Source organism: Lactuca serriola, chromosome 4 (genome assembly GCF_051521515.1).
Source record: "Lactuca serriola cultivar US96UC23 chromosome 4, Lser_US96UC23_V15, whole genome shotgun sequence".
NCBI lineage: Eukaryota > Viridiplantae > Streptophyta > Magnoliopsida > Asterales > Asteraceae > Lactuca > Lactuca serriola.
The window spans coordinates 33571242-33595491 of record NC_136411.1 but is presented as its reverse complement, the minus strand read 5'-3'; the positions used below and the strand labels follow the sequence as shown (position 1 = coordinate 33595491).

The following is a 24250-nucleotide window of genomic DNA, read 5'->3' as shown; positions in this document are numbered from 1 at the left end:
AAATAGATGTTTAATATCTATAAACCAAACACCCAAATCACCTAAACATAACGAATTCCCATTATTAGAAATGTCGTCGAATGCAGCAAGTTCTTCGAATGAAGTACCTGGTTCCAATTCTGAAAGGCCATGGACGACAAACGAGGTGTTAGTTCTAACACGGTGCTGGCTAAGTGTTAAGGATGGTGAACCGTTACTTGCTCCCCCGCATTGCCTAATTGGTGATGAATGGAGTCGCATCACATCTTTGTTTAACCATGAGATGGGAGAAGGGCAAAAAAGAGAAAAATCAGATGTTGTTACTAAGTGGACGGATGTAAAAGAGGAAGTGACATGGTTCAATCGAGCATGTAGTTATGCGAAACGTAACAATGTTCGTTGTCGTGACGAAGAAGAGTTCTTGGAAGTTGTTACAGAGTTTTACATCTTTGAGCATGAAGGCAGAGACTTCGAATATGAGGAAGTTTGGAAGGTTGTTAGAGATAAACAGTATTTCAAGTAGACGGCTCTAATTTGTGTTAAGAATAAGCCATGGACTTGTGTTTTATGTTAATGCTTTGATCGTATTATGTCGTTTTTTTCATGTAATTGTTGTGATGTTTTAATGGTTCATGGAATCTTGTTACTAATGTATTCTAATATATTTTGATAACTAACGCAATGGCCATTTATTAACCCAAGTTAATCATACGAGTTTCTCACATAATAAACTAAAATATATTAACTCAACTTAATCATACGAGTTTCTCACATACTAAACTAAAATATATTTTAAACATATGAAATACATACGAATTACATACGAAATACATGAAAATAACCTAGTACTCACATAATAAACTAAAATAGATTTTAAACAAACGAAATACATACGAAATACATAAGAAATACATGAAAATAACCTATTATATGAAAATAACCTAGTACTCAAATAATAAACTAAAATAGATTTTAAACAAACGGGATATATTTCAAAATATTCCAAGGGGCTTCAAACTGGAATTCCAACCCGTTACTTAATGACTTGTATTCCTCCTTAGCAGCTTCCAAGATGACATCCTCAGTAGCATTTAAACGGGTGTCGTCAATTTTGGTATAAAGATCGTTGAATAATAGAACTTCGGTTTTCATTTCATACCATCTTGTTAAGATGTCTAGTTCGTCACGATCGTTTCTTGTAGCCATTCGGTTTTCAGCATTGAAAATATTTGTTAGACGGCTCCAAAACATTGGATCATTCAACTTGCTTGTCTCGTACACATGAATATAAGCATGTGTAAGAACCAAGAACTCTTCATTGCTCCATGATATAGAAGTCATTTGGATTGAAACAAAGAGGGTAGAATCTAAAAAACAATATTTGAACAACTATATTGGTTAATTTAATAACGTTTTGCATGTAACTTAGGGTCAATTTATAGTAGTTTCTACACAAAATCGCAGTCCAAACTTCTAATATGTCTGCAATTCATAGTCAAAATTAACTGACGAATGCAGTGTACTATACTTATAACACAACAGATCACTGTTCGAGTTGACAATTCATCCCCGGTTGAATGACAACACAATACATTGCTGTTTGAGTTGACAACTCATTGCACCAGGAAAGTAAGGAGTCGTTATAAATAGATTTCAATATCCGTTGTAATTGTATTCTATTACTTCCCTCCTTGCAATTATGGACTCACCACATATATGGAGGAACGCAGAGGAGGTCGCTTTGGTTCAAGCTTGGATTACAACTGTAGAGGTTGATTTTCCACCGGGTCCCCCACAAGTTCGTGCCGGATCATTTTGGTCTCGTGTCTGTCATTTGTTTCACCATTTAATGAACCGCACTCAATATCGAAGAAGAAGAGATGTCAAAGCGAAGTTTCTGGATATGAAAATGAAGGTGAAACAATTTCAACGTATTTATAACGAGTTGGATAACGAACATGCAAATACGGATGAAGACATTCTACGGCAGGTGGCTTTGGAACTATACCGCTTTCAATACGATGGTAGCGAGTTTACCCACTTAGATGCATGGAATGTTTTAAAGAATGTCCCTTATTTTTAATATGCATGTTGGTTAAGTTAATTGTTTTTCGTTATTTAAGTTGCTTGTTGTTGTATGTGTCTAGTCGTTACTATTTAATAAACGTCTATTTCTTTTAATGTATGTTGTTCCCTCAATAGCCAATATTTAGAAAGCAATAACATAAAACCGGGGTACATAAATAACTAACACATAATACGACATAAAAAATAAACTGGGTACATGGATAACTAATACGTAACACAGCAGTAAAATAAAAATGGAGTACATAAAAAACTAATACATAATACTACATAAAACATAAATGTTCTACATGAATAACTACTGCATTGAGGGAGGTAACAGGACCACCGTTTCATTTGGTATTTCCCAATGCTCATATGATGGTATACCATTCACCAACTCAGATCCATATGCAACTCGATACACATAATTAGTGAACTTGTATTCAACCATTCTCTGAATGGACTCAGATGTACGGGTTCTTAGACATGCTATAGCGTGGCCACATGGTATACCGCTTTTTTGCCATTTACCACAACTACATACCCTTCGTTCAAGTTGTACGTTGCTGGTGGCAAAAGTGTCATGGACTTCAAATGTATCCCCATACAAACGTTTTGCATTACAATTGTAAGACTTGCTGAGACTTTTTTGAACCTTACTCTCAACGTAAGGGGTCAACCCACCAGACAACCTCCCTGTAAAATTTGATATTTTAATAAAAATAGCATGACAATAAAAAAAACAAAATATAACAATCTCCCTTACCAGCCAGTTCGGCCCGTTCAGCATACTTTGATTTTATCGACGTGGTGGTTAACTCAATTATCGTTGTTATAGGAAACTTACGTGAGGATATAATTTGCAAAATTTCAGGGACGTCAATCGATTTAACATTGTAACGTATTTTTGGGAAAAATGCTCTTGTCCATTTTGAAATCGGTATATCGTCAAGCCAGTAAATTGGACTCATAAGCAAGGTGCAGAAAGGTGGTTGCCTACATGTACTTTGCAACCTTTCGAAACACAAGTAAAAATCATCAACGCTATATGCATTGCATGACTTCCAAAACAACGATTCGACTTCCGTATTGTTATGTCCGATAGACTCACGTATCTTTCGAGCTATATCTTTAGGACAATATCCATGATAGGAATCCGGGTAGGCACTGTCAACACCAAAGTCTATGTTATCACACATGTTGCTTATGAAACCAACCTCTGTGTCCTCACCTAAACAATCTCTTAACCTCATCATGAACCATCTCCATGATTCTTCACACTGTAAGGTTCCCAAACCAAGTGCTAAGAGTAGTGGCTCATGATTTCCATCTAAAGCCACTGCGAAGTACATTGTTGTCAGAAAGCTCCCAAGAAGGGGTAAATAACCCACATATATTAGCGGTATCATGCACCTAAGGAAGGTACGAATCTACATAAAAACGAACACATATTAGTGTTATGTAAGAATTAATCGACATACATTACCATGAAATATTGTATAACTCAATAAAAGAAGTATGTTATACCACGCAACCTAAAGCCACAAAACAGAATTGAAAGCGGTTGTTATCGGTTTTCTTAATGGCTGTGAAGGTATTAGGATTTGTTCTTTGAAGGTTATGCAAGAAAATTGGTAGTTGAGAAAAGGTTCTTTGGCTGTGACTACTCATTTTCAATACCGATAATTGTGCTCTACAATGATCACACAAATGGAATTATAAATAGAAGATATTGTATCTCTACTGATCAAAATTCATAGTTTAACCCTTTAAATTCGTAGTTGAACATTTTGAATTCATAGTCAAACCAGTTCATTTCATAGTCAAATTTCACTGACCGACATGACAATACTACAGAATGTACTTGTCTGCATTTCATAGTTGACCTTTTTGAATTCATAGTCAAACCAGTTCATTTCATAGTCAAATTTCACTGACCGACATGACAATACTACAGAATGTACTTGTCTGCATTTCATAGTTGACCTTTTTGAATTCATAGTCAAACCAGTTCATTTCATAGTCAAAAAGAATTGTCCGTAATATGATTTATTCTATAAATGGGTGTCACTCATTATGAAAAAATTTAACTGAGAAAGTAACTCCGATTTAAAAGAATAAGAAGGCTAATGGCATATTGCAATTGTGGAGGAGAACGTATCGTTAGGATTTCGGGTACAGCTAAAAACCCAGGAAGATTGTTCTACGCTTGCCCGTATTTGGTATCATGTTCTTACCGTTATTCAAATTTAAACCCTCGTGTTTACATGACACAAATTTATTTTCTTATTGTGGATATTAAATTTAACAGGGACCAAAATGCGGGTTTATCAGTTGGGTTGATGAAGAGAAGGACCAATCTTCTATGGTAATAGCTAAAGTAGCTAACTCTAATAAGCTCTTTCAATCAGAAAATAAGAAGTTAAAGATAGCGTTGGTTTGTAGTTGGGTGTTGTTCTTGGCAGTTCTTGTTTACAAGTTGTAAGCTTTTCAATATTGTTTTTATGGTTTTGAAGTTGTTAGGTCAATAAATTGTTGTATTTGTAACGTTAAAACAAATGTTGTGGTCGTTCTTATCAAATTTATTGATAAGTAATTAGTAGGTCATTAAATTGTTGTAATTGTCGTAACGTTTTTTGTCATCCGTTGAGTAAACTCTAAAGATAAACTAATAATGAAATCCAACATTAATTTGTATATACATTTATATAATCCAACTACAGAGGAGCAAGACTAGACCCCCAAATAATTTTTGCCATCCTGAGACGAAACTCTAAAGCTGCGTTCTTTGGGTCAATAAGAACACGTATTGGTTGACCTGAAACCAATTGCTCCATAAACATACAAAGAAAAACACCGCAATCTCCCAAATGACTACTTTGTTGGGGAACGTTTTCTTCATAAATGAATTGCATATTCAATGGAATCCTTGGGATGTTCCTCCGCGCCCAATACTTAATCTTGTCCAAATAATTTGCCACCCGACGTTCAAATTTGGAAAAGATTCCTTCGGATTGGAATTTTTAATAAGCACCTCTACCAAGACTGTCATAAATATGCACTTCCATTGACGCTAATCGTAGTTCCCCAAATAGTCAATGATTAGGGGATGAATGAATCGGCAATAAGACCTGTATAAGGATCAGAAAATAAAATTATGTTTATTTACATCACAATACAAAAACATAACAAAAAAACCATATTATTTTCAATATAAACTATTAAGTTTACCGTATCAACATCCCACCAAGCAACCATGAAGTTGGGGTATGTAGCAATACCAGCCATAAACGCCCTCCAGTCGTGTCCTTCTTCCAAAGCATGAGAAACAAAAAAATTTGGAGGCATTATTGTATGTCGGTCGCTCTCAAACCGTCTCTCCATCAAAACTCGGTACCAAATGGTTATATGCTGCACACATGATACTTTTGTTATTGACTAAAAAACAATTAACTTTTAAAAGAATTAATTAACAATTTATTTACCGCTGACTCCAACCATCCGTCGTGTGTATGCCCAAACAATGAGCTCCAAAAATCTCTATCTAACACGAAATTAAACAAACGATGCTGCACATTGTATGAATGCAATACATAATTTTGGATGACATCCTCACCGCCTGCTACGTAAGGTTGCAGGCGCAACATGGAGAAGTCATGAGCAACACCAAAAACTGGAGGAGGAACGGGGCTTGTTGATTTCATACCAACCTTCTTTTTTGTTCTTCTTTTTTGTTTCGGTGTCGTGTGCAACTAAAAACAATATTCAAATGTTTAAATGTATATCTTTCAGATAATTCACATAAACATAAAAAATCATCAGTTTATAAATAAAACGAATACCTCGGTGTAAGGAGTGCATAAAAATTGTGATGGTTTTCGACTCCTAGGTTTATCGGGTGTAACTTCTTTGTCATCATCATCATCATGAAAATAATCTACATTTCCCATTATTATAAGTTCGTCTTCATCCGGCACATCATCATCAAATTTGTTCCCTGCATTGTCATTCCTCTCCTCCCACTCCTACATTAAAGATAATACTTTATACTTAATAACGAAATACACATAATTTAATAACCAATAATATCTAAATATACAAAATATTAATATTAATGTAACTATATAATAACCTCTTTAACTTCACTATAATCGTTTACATCAAACACATCATCATCAAATTTGTTCCCCGCATACTGATTACTCTCCTCCAACACCTACATTAAAAATATAACTTTTTACTTAATAACGAAAGACACTTTATTAAAAAGTAATTATTAAAATCGTGAAGGTAACATCTATAACAACCTTGTCGTCTTGAGTATCACCAAAAACATTTTGAGTTGTATTGTTTTTATTCATCACTTCATCTTGCACAACCTATATTTTCAAATATAAAATATGAACACAGGTATTCATATATGTTAATAAAATTTAATAAATAATGTAGCGAGTAACTAACCTGTTCATCATAATTTCTTTGTGACACTGTCGGTTCCTCAAAAATAATGTTGTTCCAAAATTGTTCATTATTCACTTCTTCATAAAAAACCTCTATAGGTTTTTGTTGATTCATAAACACATGCTGCTCCAGTGCATGTACCCGTTTCAACAACTCGTCTAGCTTGTGTTTCCCACTGCCCCGACCTCTACCATGAGAGCGACCACTGGACGACATACTAGACGAAGATTCGTCTTGTCTCCTAAAATGGTCCCGTACTGGGGATGGAACTGCTTTCCCTTCACCATATACATACTCTTGAAATGACATATAATAAAAAGATGTCATCTCTCCATCACCCGGTAACATGTTTTGTCTTGGTGGTAGCCCCTCCTAAAAAATTAAACATATTAAAAATGCATATAAAAATATAATAATCAACTTTATTAATAATAAACGAAATATTTTTAAACCTGCATCTTTGACCAAATCTTGTTCACGTCAACCCATTTCAATTTTTTTGTTCCGCTCCATCTTTTCATCCGAGGCAAGTCTTTATTTTTTCTCAATGCAAATCCACATGCACGAACAGCCGGAATCATCTCATATATCCATATCTACAATTTTGTACAATAACAGTAATAAAAGTTAAAATTAAAATAAAAAATATAACAATAAAACAATTTCAATATAATAAAATTCTTATACCCTAATTGGAGCCGTAAATCCTGAGACGGAATACTTTAAAGTTTGACCACGCTCAGGAAGTGATAAATAATGATGTATCTTATTCCACGTATCCTCAAGGTCAACATAAGTAAAATCCCATAGATAGCTACCCCAAGCGAAGCTAACAAAACAAAAAAAACAAAATTGATTATTATATAAATTATAACTTTAATAAAATAGAACTTTTAACGTAAAGAAAATATACCTATTCCAGATATCCAAATTCTCAGCCAAATAAAACCAATCTTGTGGCACCCGATCGTTAACTTCTTTGCCCAAAAAACCTTCACACAAAATGTATATCAAACATACTCTAACTGCATCAAGGTCGTCAAGTGCTAGGAATGTTTGATTTAAAATTAAACTTTTCAGGTCGCCGATTTTCACCGAACTATTAGTATGGTCCGGAAATAGCCGTTCACGCAGTAAACATCTTTTTTTACTGCTTATTAATTTTTCCGACCCTTTTCTCCCAATGTTTTTTGGATACTCCCCAAAATTGAAGCCGGTAATCAAACAAAACTCTTCCGGCCCATAAACCATTTTGGTATTGCCTACTCGAAAATATAAACGTTTTATTCCATCTGGAGATAAAACAGGGTCCGGCCGGATCTGATGAAGGAACATTTTATGAAACAATAAAGCGTCCCCTTGTAAATGAGGGACATCAATAAAATAGCCAAAGACGGTATTTCTGAAAATAGCACGTCGGGCATCATCTAAAACTTCAAAGACTTCCCATATGTTACCGCCAGAGCCTTTTAGGTTCGCAAAGGCTTTCGTATTCATTAAACTAAAATCATGCTGCAAAAAAAACACAAAAACAAATTAGATAAGTAAAAAATATATTTTTTTTTAAATATATGATTACGAACTGCAAATACTTTCTTAATTACTAATATATATATTTCCCCGATAAAAAACAATAACATACACATATATAAACAATTTTCCAAGTTATACAACAAATATATTTACGATAGAAAGCAATATCATACATAATTATATAAATATTTTCAACTTAAACATATTTTCAACTTAAACAAATTTTCAACTTAAACGACAAATATATAAACAATTTTTATCTTTCTAATTAAAACTAACATTATATAACCATATAAACAAAAAAATTTAAAAATAAAACGACAACCAAACTAACAATTTTGCAAGTTATACGACTACTTTATACAAAATTTTCAACTTATACGACAAATAAAAACAATTTCTAACAATATATATACGACAAATTTTCAACTTATACAAATGTTATACGACAAATATATATACAAACAACTATTTTGCAGTTTATATAAACAATTATAGGATAAAAATTTACAAGATTTCAGGTTATACAACAACTAAAAAAACTACAAAAATAACAAATTGTAAACATTATCTACGCAGTCTCTACTTGTCTCTACTTGCATTTAAACTTCAAGTATACTAAAAATATACTAAAACTATCAAACACAACAAAATTAACTTAAAAAAAAAAATAACTTTAAACATTAAAAGAGTTAAAATCTAACCATATTTGCGGGATTGTTGACATAATCCTCCATTTTCTTCAAAAACTAGCCAAAATTCCGAGAGAAGCCCAAAGTTAGAGAGAGTTTTTGTGTAGAGAATGGTGAAAATGAAAAAAAAAACGTTTTTATACCTAAAAATCACCCATTTCGCAGATGAGAAGGTCCCATCTGCGAAATGGGCATCTCATCTGCGAATGTACAAGTGCCTGAAGCACAACTGTGCTTCAGGCACTTGTACATTCGCAGATGAGATGCCCATTTCGCAGATGGGACCTTGTCATCTGCGAAATGGGTGGCTAAATATGTAATTCCGATTTTTTTTGGCTATTTTTGTAATGCAATTAGTATAATTGGCTATTTTTGTCATTTTCTCTAAAAGAAACTGTAAATATGGCTGCTTAAATGAACTTAAGGAAGAATTAGGATGAGGGTTTAATAATAATAAAAGAAAAACTACAAAATTGTTTAATGAAAAAAGAAAACATGTACGAGGGCTTTGAAAAGAAACGACCTGGGCAGGAATTACTAATCCAAGAAAGATCGATTAAGTTTTCTCGTGTTCGATTGTAGCGAAAAAAACGATGCAAGAAGAGTTACCAAGAAAAGAATCACCTAGGATTGAATCAAGCAGTAGGTATGTCTATTCAATCGAGCAACATAGGTATGTCTCCGATACTTACATGTCTCTAATACCACTTCAAAATATCAAAAAGGTGAATAACGAATAAAGGAACTCGAATTTATAAATGAAAACCCAAAAATGGGAAAAACCAATTTGAAAGAACACTATATAATTCTCATTTCTTTGAAGGATTACAATGACTTATGATGTTGTAGAACGGGAATGAAAAAAGATATAAATAAAATATGATTTAATCCTACCTAATAAATGAAAATAATTTTGCCACATGTCACTCTCTCATTAACTTGGACACATGTCATTTTTTGGTATTTTTGATTAAATGTTTTTTCCATTTGTCATTTTCTTATTTTTTATCTTTTCTTAATTAACACATCATATTTACATCTCAATTAATAATTACCTTAAATGAAAATAACCAATAAATTATAATATTACTACTCATATAATATTTTATATGATTCATTTTAAATTCAAATTTTTAATTTTAAATTTCAAATCTAAAATTTTAAATTTAAATAAATTTTTGTTTAAACTTTAATATTTAATTTTTTGTTTTATCGAACCCGTATAACATACGGGTCTCATAATACCTAGTATCTTATATATATAAGAATAACTAAAAGAGTCCTAATCTAACTCTTATTCTTGATTGGCAAGGAAAGAAAAAATAAATAAATAAATAAAAATACGCAACTAGCTGTATATGAAAGTTGTCAATTTGTTGGGCACCAATTTTGAAATAGTTTGGAGCATATTCGACATATATCAAAGTTTCGGACTTCAATCCAAGAAATCTGCTCCTAAATTACCTAAAATGTTAATTACTAATATCCATATAAACCGCGAAATTATGTAGGCAATCATTTTTCTAATTTATTCTTCTCATTCTCTCTATTTCTTCACAAACTCTAATTCAAATTAGTAATCTTCAAATGGTTTTATTTTAGAATAAAACTATATGTTACAAAACTAAGTATGACATATATACTTGTAGTTTTGGTCTTAGGATATATAAGACTACAACTCAATTTTTATGGAAAATGTATGATTTTTTCGGGTTAGATACGATTATTTTATAAACAAATAGTTTACAACTCGGTATTATGGAAAATATAGGATTTTTCGGGATAGACATGATTACTTTACAAACAAACAACTTACAATTCATTTTATAGAAAATATTGTATTTTCTAGAAACAAATGTGATTTCATGTCATTGAATGACATATATTTTTATACAAATGCTTATGAACTCACCAACTTAAATGTTGACTCTTATTCTCAAATAACTTGTATTCTCAAGAAGACCGTAAAAACAGGTATCAACAACTTTTTGAAGACTTAGCACTAAGGCATTAAACAAACCTTCTGAAAATCATATTGTAATTAACTTTTGGAAACATGTAATGCTTACAACGATGTAACATTTTTCAATTATGTATATGATGGTTGTGTTTATTTTCTTTACTATTTAACTGTTATGATATTGTACATGATGTCCTCCGCCCACGAATGTTTCCGCCGTTCAGGTTTAGGTGTGTGACAGATTGATATCAGAGCATTGTTTATAGTGAACTAAGTATATCGAACCATATGATATACAACTATCTATACAATGGGACTAAAATACTCTGACCAAGACTTGTACTTTTTAAAATATAATAATAATTTTATAAAAAGTATACATGCATACATACGTACTAGTTCAGTTTCGTAATAAAAATAAAAAAAAAAGTATTAAATATGTGTTGAGTACTACGAATACGTCTGAGAGTATGTAATCAGATCTGGAATGAATATAGGCTGATCAACTATATTTATTCAGAAAGTGACTAGAATACGCTTGGTAATAGTCGTAGTGGGCAACAAATCTAAAAACTTACCAACCCCATAAACTCGAGAACCAAACGTAAAATTTAAAATACTATAGGAGTAGTTTATGTGACTACTATATTTAAGTTTCGATATTTATTTTCATACACTTGAGCTTTTCATATATTCATCATACCCTTATTCTCACATAGACATTATGACAGGTTATCATCCGCATGGAGATCCCTACTTCCTTGATCAAGGGAATGATGGTTGGGTTGAAGATGATCTCGAAGAGGATCCTTCGGAGTGAGGATTCTGACGAGGAGCCCGAAGTCTACAATCCACCTCCTGTCCCGGTTCCTGGATGACACTTTCACGGCCTGATTCCCTAATGGGCTGAGGAATTGAGGTTATGGAGCTAAGAACAGGGCCAATGCCCTTCTTTCGGTATGGATAGAAATTTCTACAACCTTGAAGAGGAAGTTCGGCCGATAAGGCCCTCCCTGTCATCATACGCCACATCTCTCGCTAGACTGATCAATCACAAATATCGATCAACCGAATTATGGAAGTTAACGCTACCTCCCAAGTTAACGCCGTTAACCTTCGTCGTCAGGACATAGATCATGATCAAACTAGAAACCACACTGAGAGGGTTCAAGAAGAGATTTTTGATGCTCAAGCCAAAATCAAAGCACTTCAGGAGAATCAAACTACATTATAGAGGCGTTGGATGGGGGAAGAGCACCATGTGGCATAGTCCATTGCTTAGAGTTGTACCCGCCACAAGTAGTGTTCGCAATACTCCCACTTTTGATATAGACTAGGACCTCGGATATGTATACTACTTTTATCTGTATGTAAAACTCCACCCTACGATTAAGTAAATATACTACTCATAGGTCATAATGCTGTTAAATTTTCCCTTATGTTGATATAATATAGACCTATATCAAGGTCAAATTTTCCCAACTGTAGGTACAAAACTATATATCAATGAAAATGACAAGAATTTTACTTTGTTGGGAGTTATCACAATTTTCATAACATTTTGTGTACGTATGGTAAAATTATAATTATATACTTTATATGTTAAAGTATTATTTAATTAAGATTCTACTGACTTAGAAATGGTAGGCCCGCTTAGGCCTTGTTCCTTGTTTGGTTGTGGACTTAAGGCAGATCATTATGTTTAACAGTTAATTTAGTCTTAATTAGATACAACTTGTATACACCAAGTGAATTTAGAAGGACAAGGTATAAAATACACTATACAAATTCATTACGAGTGTGGCTATAAACGAAATTAGCGACTGTTTACTTATATTAGTAGAATTTTATTGTAAGTCGTTTAATAGAACAATATAACATTCAGAATATGGTGCATTCATTTAGAACTAAGATATATCTTGTTCAATATCACCTGAATCATAACTACCATAAAGAACTTATCATCATTTCCTTTTTAACTCTATGGTAGAAAGATGCCACCAAGAAAGAATCCCAAACGTTTCACCAATACTCCACCACCGCTACCACCTCTATAATATGATGCCATTATGTTTAAAGTTGCGGTAACTGTTGCCGAAGAAGCCACCATAACGCAAATAAACGGACGTGGTGCCAGTGGAGAGGGCAATAGTACTAACTACTAGAACCATCGTGAAAGTCATAGACACCCTAGGGAGTGTTCATACACAGACTTTACCAATGGGAAACCTAAAACCTTCAACGGGAGTGGAGGAATAGTTGCACTAATGCAATGGTTCGAAAAGACTTAATCATTCTTCGAAATATGTGCGTGTCCGGAAACTAGTAAAGTCAAATATGCAACATGCACCTTCTCTGACAGAGCTTTTACTTGGTGGAAGAGCCATGTCAAAGCATTAACCCTCCTAGTGGAAAATTCCATGAGTTGGGAAGACCTGAAGATCTAGATGTTAGAAGAATATTACCCAAGGGGCGAAGTGGAAAAATTAGAGCATGAGTTGTGGACCCTCAAAATGAATGGATCTGACCTCACTGCCTACACGACCAAATTTTGTGATCTATCTGTACTGTGCCCCGGGATAATTACCCCGGAAGAGGAAAAGGTGGAAAGATACCTATGGGATTGTCACCCCAGATCCAAGGGTATGTATTAGTTTCCAAACCTACTACCTTCGACAGTGCAAAACGTTTGGCACAACAACTCGTCGACCATGGGATCCATCAGGGAACGATAACAGCCGCTCTTGAACAACCAAAAGAAGGCAACAACAAAAAAAGACCTTAGAACAAAAGAAAGAGCAAAACACCAAATGAAACGTCCAAAAGAAAAAAAGGAGTGGCAGCTCACGTTGTCACTATCCCAGCAGCCCCAGCACCCACTAAGCAATATGCTGGGAAATTGTCGAAATGCGATAAGTGTAACTACCACCATGTCGGTGCCTTTCGGGAAATGTATTGTACGAAGTGAAAAAAGAAAGGACACTGTTACACCCCAAAACCTGAACGGCGGAAACGTTGTGGGGCGGAAAACGTCATGTACAGTATCACAACAAAGCATAATAGTAAACAAGCAACAACATCATCCATTGCATTAATAATAAAATTAATACAAGCGTGTTATGTATAGTTATAAGACACCAAAAATATGAATCAAAATAAGAGATGAGTCTTGAACGTGCTCCATCTTCTCAAAACCTAACATCGGTACCTGTCTACTAATGACTTGAGAATACAAGTTATTTTGAAAGAGTTTATCAGCTTTAAAGCTGGTGTGTTCATAAGCATTTTAGTGTCATTATTTGTATGAAAATCTTTGTAAGTGTTTGATGTATAAGTTTGTGAAAGTTTGTAGTAAATGTTTGTATCTCCTAGAAAATCCTATATTTTCTACTAAAAAGTAGCCTTCTACCAAGGCATCAAATGTTTTGTATGTTTGTTTATTGTAAAAGTGTGTATTTTTCCCAAGTGTGACTATCATTAACAGAATATAGTTTTTACATTACCGTTTACGTGAGAAGATTATAATGTGAATGCAATAGGAAATAATAAAGTACTATAGTGTTGTATATATTGACTACTGTTGTACTAACTACCTTAAACCGGTTGTTAATTAAGGTATAATGTGATATGATTGTAACCATACTTGATCGACTAGAAAAACACGACGCTCGAAGACGTCGAAATGGTATGACATTCGTCACCCGTAGACCTGCAGGTCCCATTGTAGCTAGCAGCAAGGTGTAGGGCCGTCAGTCCCGTATAGATCTATACACAAATTCACGCTCTCTCTCCAGGAGATTCTGGTTACAAAACGAGCCACAGTAGTGATTCCATCCCCAAGTAGTGACTCACATTTATGTTATAGTATTCTTGTATATGTATTGTATGTACTAGTGTAGTGTATGTTCACTTTGTCTAGTACGTAGTATGTTCTCTTTGTTTCTCATCATAGTATGTTCTCTTGTATAGTGTAGTGTATTGTATGTTCTCTTAGTTAATCATTATAGTATATTAATTATGTTTTTCATAATAGTAAGTTTGTGTTGACTCATGAATGAACTGACTCTTGTATCACTACTAGAAAAACAGCCTTTTACGACGCTCATTGCGCGTCGTAAAAGGCTCAGACGACGCGCAAATGCGCGTCAAGGAAGGCCCTGTCATAAAGAGAGACGACGCGTATTTACGACGCTCATTTACGACGCACAATTACGACACACGTTTACGACACGCAATGCGTATCAAGGAAGGCCCTGTCATAAAGGAAGACGTCACGCATTTGTGTGTCGTAACCTTACGACGCGCGTGTTAATGACACGCAATGCGTATCAAGAAAGCCCTTGTCAAGAAAGGCCATGTCATAAATGAAGACAACACACATTTTTGCGTATCATAATTTTAAATGTTTAAAAAATATATTATTTATAGATTTACTAGTTTTCAAATTAAATTTGTATTTAATGTGTCATAATAAAAATTAAAATACCATATACAAAAAAATAAAATCCATTGCATAAAATTTAATGTCATACAAATAATAGATGAAAGTACATTGCTATTTCTTCTATTTATCGCTATGCTATTCGATGAAATTTCAATGTGACATTAAAGTAATCTCTCCAATGTGACATAAGAGACAATTTGATTACATACAACTTGAAAAATGTGAGCATCCGACCTCAAACTTTTCTATCTTTGCAAAAATCTTGTTACGCACTCCCCATGTGCTAATAACCTACAATTTTCCATAAAACTTACAACTTAAATGAGTATATGACAAGAAACATCTAATGGAATCACAAAAGACAAACTTCACCTCCTTATCTTTATCAGTGAGAGTTGGCAGCTCAATACATATTTGGGATACATGCAAGGTGAATAACGAACCAGATAGAGTAACAGAATTCTTTATCAAACAAACAACATCCTCTCCTTTCACCTCATTTACCTGTGTATTAATAAATCAAAATTTGATAATTTGCAAATCATCCGTGGTTATAATTTTTCCTTACCTCCAATTACTTATAAGTTAACAGTTGACTGAAAAAAAAAAACAAATGATGAGACATTATATAAAGTAGAAAGTTATAAGATTGTATATTTATGCCTTATAAAAAATTGTTTAAAAAGTTATATAGAAGGAAATGTAGCTTATTATTATATGTACTTGAAACACGAAGCAAGGAAATTAGGAAACAACATAGCTAAGAAGCTTTACCAGTTCAACTTGACTAGTGATGCGATTCTCAAGCTCTTCCATGACCTTACTTAGCACAGACTCTACAAGCTGCACAAGCAGAATAATATCATAACAAAAATGAGAAATTAGTTGTTGTTGTGACACAAACTTGCAAAACACCAAATTACACTTACCATGGGAACCTCATCAGGTTTCAACCAACCTAATTAGACACTCCATCACCTTCAAATTAAAAATATCAACATTTATTTACTTTTATTCCCTTTCATTTTGCAAATTGAGGAACATTTATTTATTTAAAAAATATTAATAACTTACTGCTTTATACGCTCCAGAAGAGGCTATTAACCGACATCCATCAATCTCCATTGTTATCTGGCATAGATTGGAAGCAAGAAGCAAACTGAAGAGAAGGAGCTATAAACAAAAATTATGACATTTATTTAGTCTCCTTTTATTATCTAAACTTAGTAATAAATGAGAAATAAAAAGAGACAAACCTTTGTTCATCTTCACCTTTCAACTAAAACCATATACCCTAACTTAGTAATAAATGAGAAATAAAATGGATGAATACTGAAAATTGTTTGTTGGAATGTAAGGGTAATATATATGATCATTTAGTTTCATTTAGAAGGTTTATTCAGTCCAGGAATAAAAAGTAGTTTATATATGCAACACTTTATCCAGATATGCAACATTAAGTCACTGTACACATACAGAACCTAAAAAAGATAAACTTTTTAATAAAAAAGAAAAGGAGAATGAAAAAAGATAAGGAATTAAGAGACTACTGACCTCAAGATATACAACATATACAAATTTTAGACCTTCTTTGGTTGTAGAAACAAGCTTCTTCCCCTCAAACTCCTTCTACTGACCATCCTGCTTTTGTTTCTCATCTTCACTCTCATCTAGTTTTAGATCTCAATTGCCACTGTTCCACTCGCAGTTGCTGTAAAATGTATCCCATCTCTGTCATCATGAACACAATTATCAGACAATATATCAAGTGTTTGTATTTAATCAGCTATGTAATACGACCTAATAAGCTATGCAACACAAATTTGTTAAAAGTTGGGACTTAATGGGGACAATCTCATTTTTCTTGCTTTTTTCTATTAAGTTGTTCTTTTTGTATTAAATAATAACAAAATACCCGTATATTAGGTCATGTTCCTATGAAGTCCTTAAGATAACAAAAGAAGTAGCAACATACTTGTCTAAACATACACTAATAAATGAAATGATAAACTACAATTTAGGAACAAATAAAGCATATATACTTACAGAAAGCTAGTTGTCAACCAGTCAGGTCGTTGTTGAAGTAAACCAAGAGCATGTATCCACTGTTGTTCCAGCATGCATAACCTTATCCTAAAAGACATATATGCGAAACGGCTATATAAGGATCTTTCACAGGTAGTAGACTTGAACAAGCTATGATATAATATCACTTAAGCAACAATCCCTTGTTCACCAAACTTGGTTGCACTTCCATGACTCAAATGTTGACACAACTGATTTATACATATCCAAGATCAAGTCATTGGCCTTATCTCCAATGGCATTAATAGCAACCTGATGAAAAAATTGCTCAACTAGTAAGTTATTTTACATATTTACAACCACATTTTTAAAGATAAATGAAAAAATATTATATCCTAAAAAGAAAACAAGAACATCAAATTTAATGTTAACATTTAATTCATTAGAAAACATAAACATAGAAAAATTATCATGAAGTAGTTAGTAGTCAAGTAAAGTCATACAAGCAAAGGTGACCATGTTGGCATTAGAAAGAAAAGGCAAACCCTAATCATCATTCTTCCTGATAAATCAACCCATTTGTAAACATATGAAATTCACAAGAAAGTAAATACTTTATAAACATCTGAAATTAACAAGAAAGTCATCATTCTTCCTGATAAATCAGCCCATTTGTAAACATCTGACTAGATAAATTTGATCATCTAAAAATAGGAAAAAACTGTTTAAAACAAATCATTTCAACATCATGCTGCAAAACCAGGATATAACTTTATAAACCTACCTCGATAGAAACATAAAGAGAAATTGGAATATTTTGCAAATACAGTGTAATAAGGGTAAAGATACTTAAAATAAAAACCTAAAAGAAATATACCATAACTAGTAAAGGTAAATACAAAAAAAGAAACATTAGAACATAATTCCTCTCACATCAACAAGCAAAACAATACCACAAATCTGTTGCTTGGATTGAACTGTTGGGAGTCACCATTAACCCAAAGCATTATGTAGTGATACTTGTTGTTTACAAATACAGCACTGCAAAGTTTTGTGGAAAAAATTATTACAAGCAAGAAAAATAAAAAAATAACTAAATAAATAAATAACAAAAATTAGTCACTTACCTGCCTATGGCCCCAATTAAACACAAGGAGAGAAGAACACCAAAATGTGTAGCTATTACTTTGTCAAGTTTCCTCTCCAGTGTACTCCTCTTGGAATGAACATTCATGGAATTCATCATTACCTGGCATTAAAAGTAGATTTTTAATATGAAAGAGTAGGGGTAATAATGGAAATTTGAACCTAGAGAAAGATTCAAAACCTCTGTCTCGTGTCCAGTAAATATTACAGTTCCAACAATGTTCTTTGTGTTACGTAGACTGCATCCCTGCAATGCAATAAATAAAAATAAGAATAATTGGAAAAAAAATACATAAATATTCGATCTCAAAAAAAAGATGTAAACCTTTAATTTCTGAGGCTTTCTCAGGAGTCAAATAATCCCATGTCTTCTCCAAAGCTTACCGATCTTAAGATTTGTTTCACAATCAAGATTTGCAGCCTGATACATAAAAGAATAAAAAAGATAAAGATAACCTATATGGTTTCATGTATCATGTATCATATAACATAAACTTGATATTAAGAGAGAGAACTCAATATAGCAGACACCATCAGTGTTTGTACTTGCAAATCAGCTGGAAAGAAGGTGTCCTGCTTCACCTACAACAACATAAACATTCAAATTTTCATCAATTACAATACGAAATGTGAGAAAAATATGACTTCTCAGTATGTAGAGCCCCTTTGGTAAAAAGTTAGTAAATGTATGAAATGAGTTACCTGTTCATAGAGCCCCTTTGGTAAAAAGGTGGCAACATTGTACTTTGCTACTGTTGAAAATCCAGGGTCATTTTTGGTACATGTGCACTTACAATATAAAGAATGATAAAACGTTAATAACAAGATTAACAAAGTGACAAAAAGGAACATGAAAGATGCACTTACAATGGGATCAGGGGTATCATCTTGCTTACACATGACCAATGGGACCCAGTGTCAAGACCCACTGCCATTTAGGCTGGCCATTTTGAATAGAATGATAGAAAGACTATCCCCCAAATCGATCATTTCATGATGCATGCAAACCAACATAAACAGCTTAATCATGAAAAAACTTCTTCAAACCCAGAAAACAACATAGTGTGTAGAGAATGCATTGAGTAGAAGCACTAGACACTTACCTATTGCTTCTTCATGTTTGTCCAAAATGATCTTTTCCTGTTGGCATCTATTAAAAGTTACATGAGAAAAAATATGATTTTGTAAAAACAAAAAAAATATTGAAATTGTGAAGTTACCTGAATGCCCCTTTACGAGATTCATTGGCTTCACCGATTTAGATTATTATCCTTGCCATTGGAATGAGAGCACCTTGGCGATTTTCCCTCTTCAATACCTTGCAAACAGGAAAAAGAAAGATTATATATATATTTGTAAAAAATACATTCTAATGGTTATAAAACACATATTTTATCAGAATGAAAGAAAAATATGACATATACAGTCAAATAGAGTAATAGAAACCCAGGTTTTAAAAAAAAAATTATTCACCCTAATTGATAAAGCATTTTTAAAATTTTCATGAGAAATGGAGTTGATGGATAGGAGAAATAAATCTAAAGGAGAAGAAAAAACAGGGGAAGGTTCACCTGTTTGTTGCCTGAATCCAACATGCAACTCAGGGGACTAAAATGAAACTGAAATGACAACAATCGTATTCTCAGAGCGATGTATGTAGAAATAGCTTTTGTAAGTGAAAAGCGTGGGGAGAGGACTGAGTTTGACTAGGGTTTAGATAGCCTCCCGGGTGTTAAACCCTTTCAAGTTATCCAATCAGATATCAACGAGGTCAGCACCATAAGATTTCGCTGAATTCATTTGAATCAACATCTAATCCACCGTATCCGCCATTATCGGTGCACATATTAGGGTTGCATTCCTCCTAATCCCTTCACATCCACAATTCCTCCTAATCCCTTCATGTCCACCCATCTTCTCGGATGAATTAATCCCTTGAACCATATATGAGCTAATCGGAAGAAGAGTAAGCCCTTTCTCCTCCATAGTTTCATTGCTAGATTTAGGTTTCGTTGTAGGCTGGGTCGCTTTCTGTTTCTGTAGCATCAAGCTCTGATTGTACATAATCCATAGTTCAACCTAATATTAGGGCTTTTAGACTCCAAAAAGTTATTGTTGGCAATATTGAGATTAACCCTCGATATGATATTTTCCCTTTAATCTGGGTGGTTTATCCCTAATATAAGGAGAGTTTTTAGGGTTCAATGGCGGTGGCAATAGAATGCCTTAGGGTTTGCAGAGAGAAGGGGGGATAATGGTTTATCCCTAATATAAGGAGAGTTTTTAGGGCTCAATTGTGGTAGCAAATGGAATGCCTTAGGGTTTGCAGAGAGAAGGGGGGGAGAGAGAATGAATGGAGATGTACAGAAGAGAGTGGAAAGTGGGGTACTTCAAAATTTTAGAAATTTTAAGGGTTACATTTCCCCTGTTAAAAACGCGTGTTTAAGTAAAAAAAATATAAAGCGACATTTGTATAGGACGCACATTTAAGATAAGCGCCCTCCGTCTTCGTAATTTTTTTTATTGGACACTAATTTTAGGGCACGCAAAAATACGCGTCTTAAATTCTTCAAATTTCTGAAGATCTAACATTATTTTTTGGGCACGCCCTTTTGCGTATCATTAATCAGTGCGTGTCGTAAAAAGCGTGTCATTAAAGGTCTGTTTTCTAGTAGTAGTATATTTCGTTGTACTAGAAATAGTATTAGTGACTTCCTAAACTATACCTATAATAGTTTACTAGTAGAGTTGTTTGTATGACTGAGTGTGTTGAACTGAGATAAAAGCTTTTATGTCTATACATATATACATAATATATAACTAAGGATCAAACGACACTTGGACAAACAACAAGGTACTCTAATTCCACAACCAAACAAGGAACAAGAAATAAAGTGAGTTATCAGTCCTAAGTCCTTCCAATGTTACTTATATAACTATAGATGCATTTGACATGATTTTGACAATATATAAGTTTGAGAGAGTTAAAAGAGAAGGTTTGGCATATAAGAACAAGTTTGATAAAGAGTTTAGTATGTAAAAGAGTTTGATAAACATTTTGAAGTAGTTTGTTTGATAAAACCGATAAAAGTATAGTAAATCCATTTGTTTGATAGTTATTAATCACATGTGATTGATATAATAACTATAATGTTTCAACTTGTTCCCCCCCCCATAAAAGCATTTAAAATCACTTAAAAGGTAGATTAAGGGGTATAAACTCACCTGTAGTGAGCGGTTTGGATGAACGAGTGGTATAGGATGCTAAGTGCCAAGTGAAGACTTGAGCACACACACGGATCCTATTTATCATATAATGATACACATATGTATATAATTAGTGTTTAAACAGCTAATTATGCAAGGAAAGACACCCTAGGTCATAGAAAGCACTTAGATTCAAGTGCTAGAAGTACTAAGGGTTGCATATAATGGGTGTATGGCCACACATAGGAGTGTAAGGCCAAAATATTGTGTTTCATGGGTGTGTATAGCCAGAGTGTATGGCCCAAGTGAGTGTACAGCCATACACTCATGGTGAAACATTCCATTTAGTGATTTAAAGTCCTCTTAATCATCTAAGCAGTGTGTCTTGACCAATACTTAACCTTATCGAAAGTTAAACGTCATTTTGGACCCTAAAAAGGGTGTGTACGGCCATACAAGGAGTGTACGGCTGTACACCCTTGTTAATCATGTAAAAATGGTCAAAATTGTATTCCAAATCTGTAACTTGCATCCCCTAAGTGTTCTTGATCAAGTGCTAGCATAGAACATGAGTTTTAAGGCCATTTTGCACTAAATAAAGGGGTGTACGGCCACATGCGGTGTGTATGGCCGTACACTCCTTATTGATCATGTTTTGGATGGTTTTTAAGGAGTATAACTAGTAAATAACAAGCACAAGGAGTGGCACTTACGATACAGAAGCCTTTAGGGCTGTTTGTGGTCAAAAACTTAGTAGGTGTGCTTGGTGTTCTTGTTGTTCTTGGAGAACACTTGAAGATCTAAACAAAATGAGTAATTTCATGGATGAAATGATAGATCCTTACTAGATAGTGAAATGAATCATCAAATTAAAGGAAGAAACACTTACAACTTGAAGATCTAGAAGCAAAATCGGATGATACTTGAGAGCGAATTTGATTTTCGGCTTAAGAGTATGAAAAGAGGTGAAAAGAGGCTAACACTCTCATTTATACATGAGAGTGTACGGCTAGAAGGGGGTGTGCGGCCGTAAACTCCATGTGTACGGCCTTACACTGCTTAAGTTGGAGTGTTTGGCCAATTTTTGAAGTATTGAACTTGTGGGACTTATTTCTAAACCCTAACTTTGAAGGTACAAGGCTTAGAACACTCTAATTGACTCTAAACAATGCTAGAAGATAGAAAAAACGTATCTGACCTTAACTGATTTGAATAAGTGTACAAGATAGAAATTTCGGGTTGTCATAGACACACAATCCGTTTCTGCCAAGAACCCGCTCAACAAGCTGTCCCAACCGCAAATGCAGGAGCAAACCGCACTTTCTACAGATGCGGAGAAACAGGGCATATTAAGAGGGATTTCCCGAAAACAAGGAATGCAGGGGGAGTAGGAAGATTACTGAAGATGGGACAGAAGGAGGCAAAAGCAGACCCGATTGTGGTTACGAGTACGTTTCTCTTCAATGAATCTTATGCATGCATATTGTTTGATAGTGGAGCGGAGAGGAGTTTTGTGAGCCACTAGTTTAAACATTTACTCAATCAAACACCAAAATCATTAAATGAAACGTTCATCATCGAAATGGCAAATGGAAAGACGGAAAACACTAACGACATATACGTAGACTGTACCTTCTCACTAAACAATCGTCCTTTTCAAATCAACCTCATGCCAGTCTCAACAAAAAGTTTCGGTTTCATCGTCAGCATGGATTGACTATGTCCCCATCCTGCTGATATTATATGCTACAAAAAGGTCGTTCGCCTAAATCTGCCAAATGTCAAAACCCTCATCATTTACGGCGATAAGCCCAGTACAAACCTTCGCATCATCTCTTGCGTCATGGCTCGGAAATACCTTCGCAAAGAATACCAAGTATTCTTGTCACGCGCCGTGAATGAGAAGCAAGAAGTGTACGGACTTGGTCAACCTGTGTAAGTTCTTGTTAGTTTCTCCCTAATGTAATTTCTTGTTAGTTTCTCCATTTTTTCTGTCTCTTTGATAGGCAGGAAGTGTGCGGACTTGGTCAACCTGTCAACGATCACCCATATGGTATCGAGACCACCCGTTGTCTTGGGCAACTTGGTTATGAACTCCATAGTGATCCACTCCCACTTACATTCTGGTATCTCTGGTTGTTGTAGTAAACCTGAGGGTTTCTGGTATTTGACCTTGACCTTGGCGCAAGTAAGACATTTACTCATGAAGGTAGCAATCTCTGATTTTATGTTAGGCCACCAGTATAGCTTTTTAAGATCTAGATACAACTTATCTGAACATGGGTGGAAGGAATAGCGAGTGTGGTGCGCTTCGGTCATGACTAAGTCTCTGAAACCACCGTGTTTCGGTGTCCAGATCCGGTCCATGAGATATAAGGCTCTGCCACCCTTTACTTCTAAGTTCTTATCCATCCCTCTCAGGGATTCACTCGCCACACTTTCAGGTTTTAAAGCTTCTAGCTGAGCCTCCTTAATTTGTGTGGACAAGTGTGAATGGATGGACATAGTCAATAATTTGACCCTACGACCAGAGTATTCTTTCCTACTTAGGGCGTCAGCTACTACGTTGGCCTTGCCGAGATGATAACGAATTTCGCATTCGTAATCACTAAGTAGCTCGACCCACCGTCGTTGTCTCATGTTGAGCTCCTTCTGTTCGAATATGTGTTGTAAGCTTTTGTGGTCTGTAAAGATAATGTTTTTCGTACCATACAAATAGTGTCTCCAGATCTTCAG

At 34.3% G+C, this 24250-nt stretch overlaps 1 protein-coding gene and 1 long non-coding RNA gene across 2 annotated transcripts; both read right to left on the bottom strand.

Moving 5' to 3' along the window:
- Positions 1–4763: 4763 nt before the first annotated feature.
- On the bottom strand, positions 4764–6621 carry LOC145098206 (uncharacterized). Its single transcript, XM_079035870.1, has 5 exons — positions 6508–6621; positions 6179–6262; positions 5889–6071; positions 5612–5798; positions 4764–4864 (listed from the first exon to the last, which is right to left on the bottom strand). The coding sequence occupies exons 1-5, from the start codon at positions 6619–6621 to the stop codon at positions 4764–4766; spliced, it is 669 nt and encodes a 222-aa protein (XP_078891996.1).
- A 224-nt stretch (positions 6622–6845) lies between these two features.
- On the bottom strand, positions 6846–7852 carry LOC145100039 (uncharacterized). Its single transcript, XR_013704780.1, has 3 exons — positions 7195–7852; positions 6960–7103; positions 6846–6879 (listed from the first exon to the last, which is right to left on the bottom strand). It is a non-coding gene; the product is annotated as an uncharacterized LOC145100039 (long non-coding RNA).
- Positions 7853–24250: the final 16398 nt, after the last annotated feature.